Raw genomic sequence first — 12212 nt, forward strand, 5'->3', positions numbered from 1 at the left:
CCAAATAGCCCACAGCAAGTGACCAAGCGTAGGAGAAGAGTTCTTTCCACAGAACAGGTTCTATGTGCATGCGTATACGTAATATCTCATACTTATTTAATTCCAAGAAATCAATTCAATCTGTCAGCATATTTGACATTAACAAGCAGCTCTTATGCGTAATATTAAATTTATTATTTGGCTAACAAGTAAAAATTACATAAGGCAAGTTTTCTTATAATTTTGTTTTATTCCTTTTTTAAAATCTGTATTTCTTAGAAATCGATTTAATTTATTGGCAAGCTTGTAAGTTATATATTTAAATTGGCTATCTGCATTGAAAAATATTTTTATAAATAAATGGATGTAAAGTATCAACTTGAGGTATAAGATTAAAAAAATTTCAAAAGTCCCCATTGTTGAGAATTAAAATTGAATTTGCATTAAAATCGATCCGAAGATGTAGAAGGAAATTTTTGATTGAACGGTATTAATAAATTGCAGAATGAATTTACACGCCAAACCATGATCAAAATGACATTTTGTTTAAAAATCGGTTTAGTTTCGACAAAGTTATGACACTTTGAAGTTGTTTAGACGTTTGTTTGGTTGGTTTGATCTGGCAACTTTACAAGTCAAAATTTTAATCCAAATTTGCATGATTTTTTACAGAAAAATAAAATGTCTCAGAATCAACATGAAAGTGTTGTTTTATACTAATTACGATATAAGAAGTTGAATAAAAGTGAAAACTTGAGATTTAAAATTTTGAATTTTCGAAAATCCAAAGGGGGGACCCTTAGCATTGAAATCGAGATCCAGAGGACAGTAAATTTTTCCACGAAATACATAAAATTTTAATAAAGAATGAATTTAGAGTCCAAACCATGACCAAAATGGCATTCTGTTTGAAAATCGGTTTAGTTTTGATAAAGTTATGACATTTTGAAGTTGGTCAAACTTTTGATCTGGCAACTTTACAAGTCAAAATTTTTATCCGAATTTGCATGATTTTTTACAGAAAAATTAAAGGTCTCAGAATCAATCAGGTTCACGATAGCGTTAAGAGTACGAATTCGAAGAGAAACGTGCTTGGAATTTTAATACAAGGTATTATTAAATAAAAGTTAAAAGTTTTTATTTCAATTTGCTGAACTAGCGCATTTATTAAATTATCCAAAGAGCAGTACAAAAACTTAAAACAATTCTATAGCCAACTACTAGGCTAAGTTATAATATGAAAACGGTTTTCAATTTTTATCTTTTAAAGAGTTTTTAGGTTTTAACAAAAATTTCATTTGCTTAGGGAGTTTGGCAATCAACTTATAAAGAGAAAAGTACAATGAGTAGTTGATTTAAATATAATAGCTGGCTTAAGAGTGAATTTTAAATTATATTCTATTAGTTAACAAATTTGCTTTTCCTAAGTGAACTCCCTGTAGTAATTCTCAAATGATTTTAAGCAAAACATGCCAAATTATAATTATAAATTGTTGTGGTTGAAATTAATTAGTTAGGCAATTTATTTGTAATTATAATCAGCTTCTAATTCTTGTTGTATTGATTGAATGGTTGATAGGTTGATTGATTTGTGGTTGATTGCTATAGCAAAAATTAAATCATATGCAGTAAATTAAAATTACATTATGTACGTACAGTTTTTTTTACAAACTAATATCAAAGTTTAGTTATCAACAGTTTAATTTGTGACCGTCGCATGCAACATGCGCGTGCCCTTTGCCCTCTCTCTATATAGTGCTCTATACAGATAATACATAACACATATATATTATTTATATATTTCCTATACATGATGCATGGATATTTTCATTAATTAATTATTTAATTATTCAGTTATTATTTTTGCTATTTGTTTGTCTCTCTGCCTCTGTCTCTGACTCTGCTTCGGTTGTTACTTTATGGCTATATAAACTTCAATGTTACATCAACTATTTTGTTTTTTATTTGTTTTTTACAATAGCTTTTGCTAGTTGTTGTTGAAGTTGTGGTTTATGCTTTATTGACTTCTAACTTACATGCAATAATCAATGACTTTGTATGCATTACGCGTTTATCACAATTTCATTTGTTAATTTCCATATATTTCTATTTTCTATTTGTTATTCAATTCGCTGTTGTCGATTTAATTTAATTCTCTTCTTGTTTTTTGTTTTCTTTTGTTTGTTTTCAATGCTATTGTCAACTATGTGTAGGTAATAAATTATGAAAAACGTTATGGTTGATAATCAGGCTTTCGGTTGTACGGTTAGAAACTTCATGGTCTATATATCTACATATATATTTCTTTATGTATATATTCCTAAACAATTAATAGGTTGCGATTCTTGGTGTTAACTCAAAATTCTGTTTTGGCAAATCATAAATATAGAAATACATCAATTAGCTGATTGCAGTAAAGATGTCAAATTTGACCATTGGTCGGATTGTTGTTGTTGTTGTTGTTGTTGTTGCCTCCTTCTGCTGTTGTAGTTGTTGTTGTTGTAGCTGCTTCCCCTGTTGTTGCAGGTTTGCCTGCATTGAGTTTTGCCTTCACCTTCAGCAACAATGCCTCAAATGAATCCTCCTGCGGTGGAGCAGCTGGCGCTGCCTTGGGAAACACGTACGAATGATAATTATTGATGCCAGCATTGTCTGTAAATTAATTTAATTAATTAATTGCAATTTCGCTAGACAATTCAAGTTCAACTCACCCAAATCGGCGTAGGAGGCGCGACAGAAGGCGCGTCTGCCTCCGAAACTAATGTCATACATGTTGATTTGCGCATCCCGAGGACTCGTGTCAATGGCTGTGAATGCGTCCTGCGCACGTTCAAACGTCACAAAGCCATACTTCATGCTGTTTCAATACAAATTGTACACGAATTTAGTTAAATTAAAAAAAAACAAAGTCAAAAAAAACCAAAAATAAAATTAAAAGCCAGCATTTATGGAAAAAAAGCATACATTAACTTGGAAATTCAAAGCAGAAAAGCATTCAAAAACTTTTTTTAATTTTAAATATTCTGATTATATTTTTCTTATTTTAATTTACTAATTTTGATCTACCAATTTTGGTTTTTTAATTTTAATTTTATATTAACAAGTTTTCTAAGTTGAATCCCAATCTTTTTCTAACTAAATCTTCACTCTAATTTTGCTATCATTATTAGTATTATTTGTAAACATTTTTTTAACATATTTAATATTGAATTCCTAAAAATTTTTGCATCTTTTTCAATTTTCAATCAAGATTTTTTTTAAATTTTGCTGTCCGAAAATACTTGCTAGTTATAAGTACCCATATTTTAAGTAAACAAATTTTAGTTAAACAAAATTTGGATATTTTTGGATAAAATAATGTACAAAAAAACTTCCGATATTATTTAGACGAATTTTTTGATCTCCCATATTTTCAATATTTAACTTTCGAATATTTTAAACAAATTTTAATTTAAAATTTTTCAAATATTGGTTTTCAATTATTTATTTCCTAAATTTGTTTTTCTAATTTTTCTGTCAATTTTGTTGTATTTATAATTATTATACTTTAGAATTTTTTCAATTAAAAATGTTGTGCTCCTAGTTTAGATTTTCTTTATGAAGTGTATTTGAATTTTGATTTCCAAATATGTATTTGCGAATTAAGAGTATTATATTTTAGAGTTTCTATTATTCTTAGGATTATTCGCAGAGTGAAATCCATCTGAGATCTGTGTGCCAACTTACCCGTTCTCCTTGTAGTGTATGGTTATCTGTTTGATGCTGCCGTAGGGTAGGAATTTGCGACGCAGCAGTTCCTTTGTGGTGTCCGTCTCAATTCTGCCCACATAGACAATGCGACGCTCCTCAACCGCCGGCTGTGAAACATTGCGATCCACAAATCCACGACGATTGTTGTTGCTGCTGCTGCTGTTGTTGTTGTTGTTGTTGCGCGTGGCAGTTGGTGACTGTGAACGGGAACGGGAACGTCTCAGCGGACTGCGACTGCGTTCACGATCACTGAACTCGGATGCCGTGGAGGAGCAATTGTTGTTGTCCCGTTTTGCGAGATTTTTCGAGCGTTTCTTGTTGTAGCTGGTGCGACGTTGTCGCTGACGCTGTTGTCGCTCATATTTGCCACCCTCCTCCGAGTAGGATGAGGAGCTCACCGAGCTGCGATGACGATGTGTGCTGCGTGAGGAGTAACCACCACCGCAACCAACACTGCCACCACCTCCAACTGTTGCTGCTCCTGCTCCTGTCACATCCAGCTGACGCAATCGCTCCAGTGAATTGCAATTGGAATTGGAGCGGGAGCGTGAACGAAACGAGGCAATGCTGCTGGCGGATGAGCATGAGGATGAGGATGAGGATGCGGTCGTGTTGCGCTTGCGATAAGTGCGACGACGACGTTCACGCGACTGTCGCGTCGTTGGCAGCGTCAGCAGTGGAAATTCCGGTTGCAAATCCGTTTGAGTGCCCATCGAGATCATGCGCTTGCGCACACGATTCTTGGCCAGATGCATGATGACCATATCCTCGCCATGCTGCTCCTTCTTATCCTGTTTACTTGCTGTTGCTGCTGCTGCTGCTGTTGCTGTTGTTGTTGCAACTAATGCCACACAATTGGTTTGTCTAACCACCTCACTCTGTATGCTGGCTATCAGTGAATTGGTCATGTCCTTGCTACTCTGCGACATGTTGTACAACAGCACCGAGGACTTTAAGAGTGAACGGGATGAGGGCGTGGTCTTGTGATCCCTGAGTGCCACACTCGCCTGTTGTGGCGGTATCGTAATATCCGTATTACAACTGGTCGACACAATGATAATCTCCTCATAGTCACCTTGGGCCTTATTAACCTTATTAACTGTACAACTGTTTGCCTCCTCCTCTGCCATATCCCGCTCCATGCAGTATGTATCCTTGACAATGTCCTTTAAAGGCGGCAACTTTGTCACCTTTGGCACTTTTGCCGTCACCCGCGAATCGATGATTTTCAATTGTTGTGCACGCTTCAACTCCAGCATGCGTAACACTTTGTTTTTGGCCACTGTTATGGGATCTGTGGCAGGAACTGCTCCTCCAGCTGCTCCTGTGCCCTGACTCGTTGCACACTTTAAGCTGTTGACAATGCTGCTTATCGCTGCCTTTTGTGGCGACTTTTGTGGTGGCAGCAACAATTGTTGTTGTTCTCTAGGTGGTTGCTGTGATTTACTGCCATCCAGTTTCAGTTGCTTGACGGGCACAGGCGTCTGTTTGGTGACACCAACTGCTCCGCTTTTGCGCTGCTTGTACTCCTCCAGATTCAGCTTACGCTTTGGCGCAGGCGTGCTCACAGTGGGCGTTGGCAGAGTGGGCGTGGCAGTAGCAATTGCCCGTTCGCGTTCGTGTTTAAGCAGTGCCAAATTCTTGCCGCCTAAACCAAGTCCTGTACCCATAAACGGCTGTGTTGTCGTTGTTGTCGCTGTCTCTGTTAACTTGGCCAATGTCGTTGTTGTTGTTGCTGTTGTTGTTTGCTTGCCAGCAGCTGTGTTTTTGTTGTTAGCCTCTTGTATTTTCTTGGCCGACACTTTGGACTTGTTGGCCGTTAAACCGCCAGACGATTTGACGCCCACTTTGCGCTTCAAAAAGTCACATTGCTTTTTGTTGGGCACCAGACAAATGTTGTTGCTCGACTTGGGCTTCACTGTACTAGCAGCTGTTGCCGCTTCTGTTGTTGTTGTCGTTGTTGCTGCTGTTGTTGCTGTTGTTGTTGTTGTTGTCTTGGTTGCCAGTTGATTGTGCTGTGTGGAAGACAGGAGTATGATTAACATGCTTTAACTCAACTATGTAAACAAAGATCGCAAATAACAGTCAACAGATATTATAAAATAAATATAATTTCTCGTGGATTTGAAATTACTCATTATTTTTTTGATTACAAAATTATGAATAGCAAATTACATATTATTTTTTAATACAGTACTTAGAATAACTTTTTTTTTTAATTTAACATAAGCTATTTTTTAATTAACGTGTCGAAAATGACCAAAAATACCACAATTAAAAGTATTTTAGTTTTCTTTTTTTTTTACTTTTTGATAGTCATTTATCTATATTTTTAATACAAATTGATAATATTTTTTGATGATTTTTTAATAACAATTGAAATTTTATAATTATTCCATAATTTTTATGATTTCTAAAGTGTTGCGATCTCTGTCTTAAATTTAAAATACTCACCTCAATGCGTTTGTTTTGCTTGGGACTCCAGGATGGATCCTCCTTGACATTGTCCACATAGCATAGATCCTCGGCGGCAACAACAGTTTCAGTTTCATCAGCTTGTTTGGCTGTCCACAAGGATTCATCCACATCGATGACATCAACGGTTTCAACATCAATTATGGAATCCGAGTCATAATCGGAGTCACGACTCTTGGATGATATAATCACCGGCTTGGGCAGCGCTGCGATTGGTTTTTCAATGGATTTGGATTTGGTGGGAGCTATAGGAGCTTTTGTTGGTACTGTAATTGGTACTGGAACTGAAACTTGAGCTGGAGGTAATATCAATGGTGCTTCATTTGTAACAGAAACTGCTTTCTTTGCGCTTTTATGCAGCGTATTTAGATTATCGGCAAAATCATCCTTGGTAATGAAATCAGCCAAATCAAAGTTATTCACATCAATGTTCAGTCCAAGGGCATCCGCATCCGAGTTCACTGTATTCGTGCTCAATGTGCGACACTTGCGCTCATCCTGAAAGACAAACGCATCCGTTGACAGCAGACGTTCATCAGGCATCTGCACAATCTCATCATCATCGTCATCATCATCATCGTAGTCACTCGAATGTGACTCGTAATCTCCAATCGAGGAGCTGTCAGTGCGTGTGCGAAACGTTGACTGACTCTGTAAATCATCATCCTCCACAGCACGCAAAGCATGATCCTCATTCGCATCCTCATCGTCTGAATCGATCAACGCACTCAAGTGACGCTGTTGCTCATAGGCTGCCTCCACTTCGCTGTCTGTGATCGCCCTGTAAACCTGTCCATTGAGCACATTGGCATCATCACTCAAATGCTGATCCACAAAGTCACTGTAGATGAGCTGCAATCAAAGAGAATCATTTAATGATTGGAAATTAACAATGAAAAAATATCTAGAAAATTAAATCAATAATACATTGAAAGCAAGTTAGAAAGATCAAATTTAATTAATTAATTTAATCATGCAAATGCACAATTCTTTTGTAAGAAGGTGACACAAAGTATTAAGTCTGAATTTAATCAAAAAATAATAAACAAAGAGAATACATTTAAAAATTTCAATACAAAAAGCTTTTAAGGTAAATAAATTGGTTTTTTTTTTTCAGACTACGGTTAAATTTGCTTTTTAATTTATTGTGCAAATACAAAACTCAATTGATTTTAGATTTTTTTTAAATAAATAAAACGGCAAAATGCATTTTTACTTTTTAACTTCAAGTTGCCTATTTAGAATATTTATTCCCACATTTAAATACTCTTTTAATTTGATTTGTGAAAATTCCTTTAGGAAATCGAGCTTCTTACCAAGTTCTTACTGTTTTGCAGCTGCTCCTCCGCCTCCTTTTGGCTGAGCAGCGATTCATCTGTGGGCGGAATGGGCAGAATGCCATTCAACGTGTCCGTCAGTTGCAGTCTGTGTGCAGATTTACATAATAATTGTAAGTAAATGAGCAATTTTAAAACATTAAGACGTACTCATCATTGGCTGACCAGAAATTGGGCTCTGGATCATATTTGACAAAGTTCCCCTCAAAGGGATCCTCGTGAAACACATTCAGCATACGTGAGTCCATAATAATAATTCAAGTTGTGCGTGCAGAACTGTTAGAGAACTGTAAAATATAATTAATATTTAATTTAATTGTATAATTTAACTATTATTGGTTCTACATAATTAAATGCGAATTTAACATTCTTATTTTGTAGTTCTATTTAAATTCTCTTCTTAGTCGACGTTAAATAAACAAATGGTTCTGGTTTCTTAATGATTCTTATCCGCTTTTAAAACTTCTCCAATATGGGGTATGATAGACACATTTCCCCTTAAAATAACTTTAGAAAACTGTATGTACTTTTTAAGAAAAGAGTTTAAGAATTTTAATGACATTTCACATTATGATTTGTCAATTTTATTTTGTATTTGGTATAAATGAAAGTCTTTTTCTTTGCATAAAATCCTTTTTACTAATTTAAAAAAATTAAGTTCTTAAATGTCAATTGAAATTTGATTTATTTACCATTCATTTATTAAGCTGCAACTAAAATCAGTCAAAAAGATGTAAAAGAAAATAAATTTCAATTGACATTTAAGATTTGCAACTGTCACAAAATTTATATTTTGATTGACATTTTACACCGACAATTTATACACTGAAAAAAATATTTATTTGTACACTTGACTTATAAAAATAAAAAATATATTTTTTTTAACATAGCATAACAAAAAAAGATTTAATAATATATAAGGAATATTTTAAATACACAATTTTAAAATATAGCAAATTAAAATAAGGGTGTAAAAAGTTTAAATAAGTGTACTAATAAATTTTGGTTGTTTTAATTGATTTCCTTGACCATTGTTGATCATTTTATTCCATTATAACTGTTCTCAACATCTACTAAAAATAACAATTACTTGTACAATAAAAATCTGACAGACAATTAAAAACTGAGTGTACGATAAAATGTTGTTTTCACTGTATGTTCATTTATTGAAAAGAAAATGTCAAAGAAACTCATGACTTGCATGTCAAACTTCAAAGTGTGCAAGTAAAAAGCCAAATTGAATTTTATAAAATTTCTCAAAATTTACAAAACAGTTTAAGGAGTTGGAGCTGTTGAAGAAATGCCCAAAAAGGTGATAACACGACGTCAGCGCAAAGCGGCTGAGGCCAGAAAGCATTTGCAGGAGCGAGAGGAGAAGATGCCGCCAATTGAGACACTCGAAGGGAATCTGGAGGCACTGGTGAGCAACGAGGAACCACAAACAACAAGTACTCTCCAGCCAGAGGTCAAGGCGGAACAGCAAGTGGCGGATGCAGCGGTGGCGAATGCAGCGGAAACGGAAGTGGAAAAAACAACTGTGCGAATTATTGTGAATGAACAAATTGTGACGCCAGATAAAATGGTATTGCAATCATTGGCCGATGAGAACAAAATGAGAATCAAGCCAAGCCAATTGGTAGGAGAGGGATTTCCGGTGCCACGATTGGAGGCGGGATCATTTAGCAAGACTTTAACACGTCGAGCCGCGGCAACAATTACCAAAATCCAGAAACTATCAAAGGCTTTCAACAAGAAAATCAACTATAAACAATCCGCAACACAAATGGAGTCGTCGTCGATAAATCCAGCCAACAATAATGTGGATGAGACCAAGAGGAAGATTATTATCGAGGGTGCTCCAAGTGATAAAAATCAGCCCTGTAATTGTGAATTCTGCAAGGTGGTTTTACGACAACTCATGGCCAGAAAGAAGCGTGCAAATGAGAAGAAAAACTGCAAGAATTTCAGAGTTCCAGGGAATCCAACTGGATCCGAACCTGGACAACTTGATGAGGATGAGGAGAATTGTGTAGATTGCAATTTATTAAGTCACAAGCAGCGATTTGATCAATTGATGGCATTAAATCAGCGAGAAAGAGAGAAGAGGCAATTACAAAGCTTGAATAAAGTGAATCCTTGTCAAAATGCAATTAAAACAGAGACTAAAACCATTATTAATGATGTCAGAAATCAAGTTAGACCAATTGCAGCTCCATCTCAGACTTCCAACTCGTCTAAAATGGAGTTCAAAAAAATGCTGTTGAATACAACATGTCGAGCAATTGGAGAAACTCAAACCAAACCCAAATCCAAGCCCAATAAGCAAAACTTTTTCCAGGTCATGCAACAGTTAGAGGTGTCACCAACCGATGAGACTACCCCCGTCAAGGTGATTGGTAATACAGGGTATTTTGTGCTCACCGGCACAGATGCTCAGTTATCCGCCCAGCTCAAGGATTTGCAGGCCAAAAATGTGCTTATCCAGCTATGTATTTTCCTTAAAACTGGTACATTCGACAAAGTGGAGCAGCAACTGGAGCAACTGCGTCAGCATCGCGAAGAAATACTTGAGCAAATGCGGAATAAACATGATATGACTGACACACGAGAAAGGCTGCTTCAAAAGCAGCCAACAAAATATAATTAAATTGCAACTACAATATATTTACAGCAATCAATTAATTAATTCAACATTTCTTTGTTTTTATTTATTATTTATCTTCTCAGCTATGCTGTGTAAAAATGTCAGCCTTCTAGTTCTTATGGTTTGGGCTGTGCAATGCTTTCAATGAGTGAGAAAGTGAATGTGTGAGTCGGAAGTAGAGTAGGAGTTAGTAGGAGTTAGACTTATCCAATTACTTCAGCATTCTTTTGATACTCTTCATAAATATATTATTATATATTTTTTATATTGAAGATAGACTTATCCAGTTACTTCAGTATTCTTTATTCTGCACGTGCACTTTTATTTCAATTCAATACCATTCAACAAACTGACAAGCAGTATTCAATATATAGTTTTAATATATATTTACATGTATCAATTTATTCATACAACATTCTTTTATGTTTTTATTTAAATTGCTGCAAAAATTTTTTATTTATCCAATAACTGCAGCCTTTTTTTTATGATACACGTGCACTTGAATTTAAAATCGATAACTTTTGTACAACTGGCGCGCAATATTCAACAAGTTGGCAACGCCAACAAAAGTGCACCGAATGATTGCACAAAAGGGAACGGCAAAAACCAGCGTGGCACGTTTTTATCAAGCAACATGCTGCTGCTTTTGTTGTTGTTCTTTTTATTTAGATGCCGCTAAAATGTGATCACTGTCTTTGGCAAGATTTGAAGCTGGACATTTTAAATATATCTAATGCGTATTTTATGTTTATTAACATGCACATGTATTTCTTTTTAAACAAATCGCTGTCAAAGCAAAACAATAACAACAAACACCACACACATATACACTTACACACACGCACGTTAAAACACCGACGATGCGACCACGTGCGTGTGTGAGTGCCGCCGCCGCACCATGTGCTTTTTGTTAAATATGGATGTGTGTGCGTGTGTGTGTCGTTCTATATGTACAATGCTTAACAACAAATCTTTATACGTTATTTCCTTTTTGTTAAACTCTACTATCACATTTCACACCCAAACACTCACACACTAGTACAGCGTTTTGTTTAGAAAGCTGTATTCACGATAAATAAATGCGAAACGAATTCATGTGAATTTTCTTTTATTTCTTTTTTGTAGATCGGGTTTCAAACACCTGTCATTGATTTACAAAAACGATTTAATTACCTTAGGGGTATGCTGCACAACACTTTAATTGCAATGTTTATTACTTTAGTCACTGTTTAATTGGCTTGTTGTTTGTTGCTGTCCTGTCTGTTTGTCTTCTGTTTTAACCTCACATGTTGAGCGCCGCGTCTGCAACGCCAACGCATACAATATTTAAATTATCCCGTTTACTGAAGACAAACGACGTTTGAGTTGTTTAATTTTACAAATGAGCTTAATTGAATTTTTTTGGCATACACCACACGGATTTTATAGGATTTTTATCTAATAATTTTATGAATCACATTGCTGAAATGTTGTTCACGTGGACGCAAACCGCGGGGAACAAATTTATTTCAACATTAGAGCTGTTACCACTGCTGGCAGCCTAGCTATTTTATAGCTACTTCTGGCTATTTTCAAAGTTCGTTTTCTAGAAACATTTGAAAATTGCTATTAGCCCGTAATCTGTATATTTTAAATATATTCTCAGCCATGTTTTGCTGTTAATATATTTTTGTAACTGTCAAAAGTGCTCACAAAAACAAGTTAAGAATGGAAAGCATTTTAAAATTTCAGTCAAAACAGCTATTTTATCCTCAAAAAAAAAACTAGCAGCACTGGTGAGGAAACACTCTTTTGGCTCAAAAGATTGCCACACAGCAACATTTTCCGATCTGGCAGGTCGTACCATGTAAGTAAAATGTCAAAAATAGTAACTTGCAAAAAATATATATAACTTCACTCCCTAAGCGGTGGCGAACTTCAAACCTTCATTGTTTACCTTTTTTTTTATATAATATCGAATTTGACATTTTCATAAATTTATTATTATTTTGCAATTTGCATTCCCTAAAATTTAAATTTAGCAACGC

At 35.2% G+C, this 12212-nt stretch overlaps 1 protein-coding gene across 2 annotated transcripts; it reads right to left on the minus strand.

Annotated features, from left to right (window-relative positions):
- Nucleotides 1–1682: 1682 nt before the first annotated feature.
- LOC117790352 (serine-rich adhesin for platelets) lies at nt 1683–11681 on the minus strand. Of its 2 annotated transcripts, none has more exons than XM_034629781.1 (7): nt 11359–11681; nt 7692–7828; nt 7521–7629; nt 6193–7056; nt 3706–5744; nt 2691–2836; nt 1683–2631 (listed from the first exon to the last, which is right to left on the minus strand). In XM_034629781.1, the coding sequence occupies exons 2-7, from the start codon at nt 7787–7789 to the stop codon at nt 2402–2404; spliced, it is 3486 nt and encodes a 1161-aa protein (XP_034485672.1). In that variant the 5' UTR covers nt 7790–7828; nt 11359–11681; the 3' UTR covers nt 1683–2401. The 2 variants fall into 2 exon arrangements, with proteins under 2 accessions (XP_034485672.1, XP_034485671.1); XM_034629780.1 differs by having other exon boundaries at nt 6184–7056.
- Nucleotides 11682–12212: the final 531 nt, after the last annotated feature.

This window comes from Drosophila innubila (assembly GCF_004354385.1).
Source record: "Drosophila innubila isolate TH190305 chromosome 3R unlocalized genomic scaffold, UK_Dinn_1.0 2_E_3R, whole genome shotgun sequence".
Taxonomy (NCBI): Eukaryota; Metazoa; Arthropoda; class Insecta; order Diptera; family Drosophilidae; genus Drosophila; species Drosophila innubila.

What these genes read in the sequence shown, in the direction of transcription:
- LOC117790352 (XM_034629780.1), bottom strand. Translation starts at nt 7,789, where the DNA reads ATGGACTCACGTATGCTGAATGTGTTTCACGAGGATCCCTTTGAGGGG. An exon ending in TGCAAAACAGTAAGAACTTG is followed by an intron (nt 7,057 to 7,520) that starts GTAAGAAGCTCG and finishes CTTTGATTGCAG; the next exon opens with CTCATCTACAGTGACTTTGT. An exon ending in AGCAAAACAAACGCATTGAG is followed by an intron (nt 5,745 to 6,183) that starts GTGAGTATTTTA and finishes TCTTCCACACAG; the next exon opens with CACAATCAACTGGCAACCAA.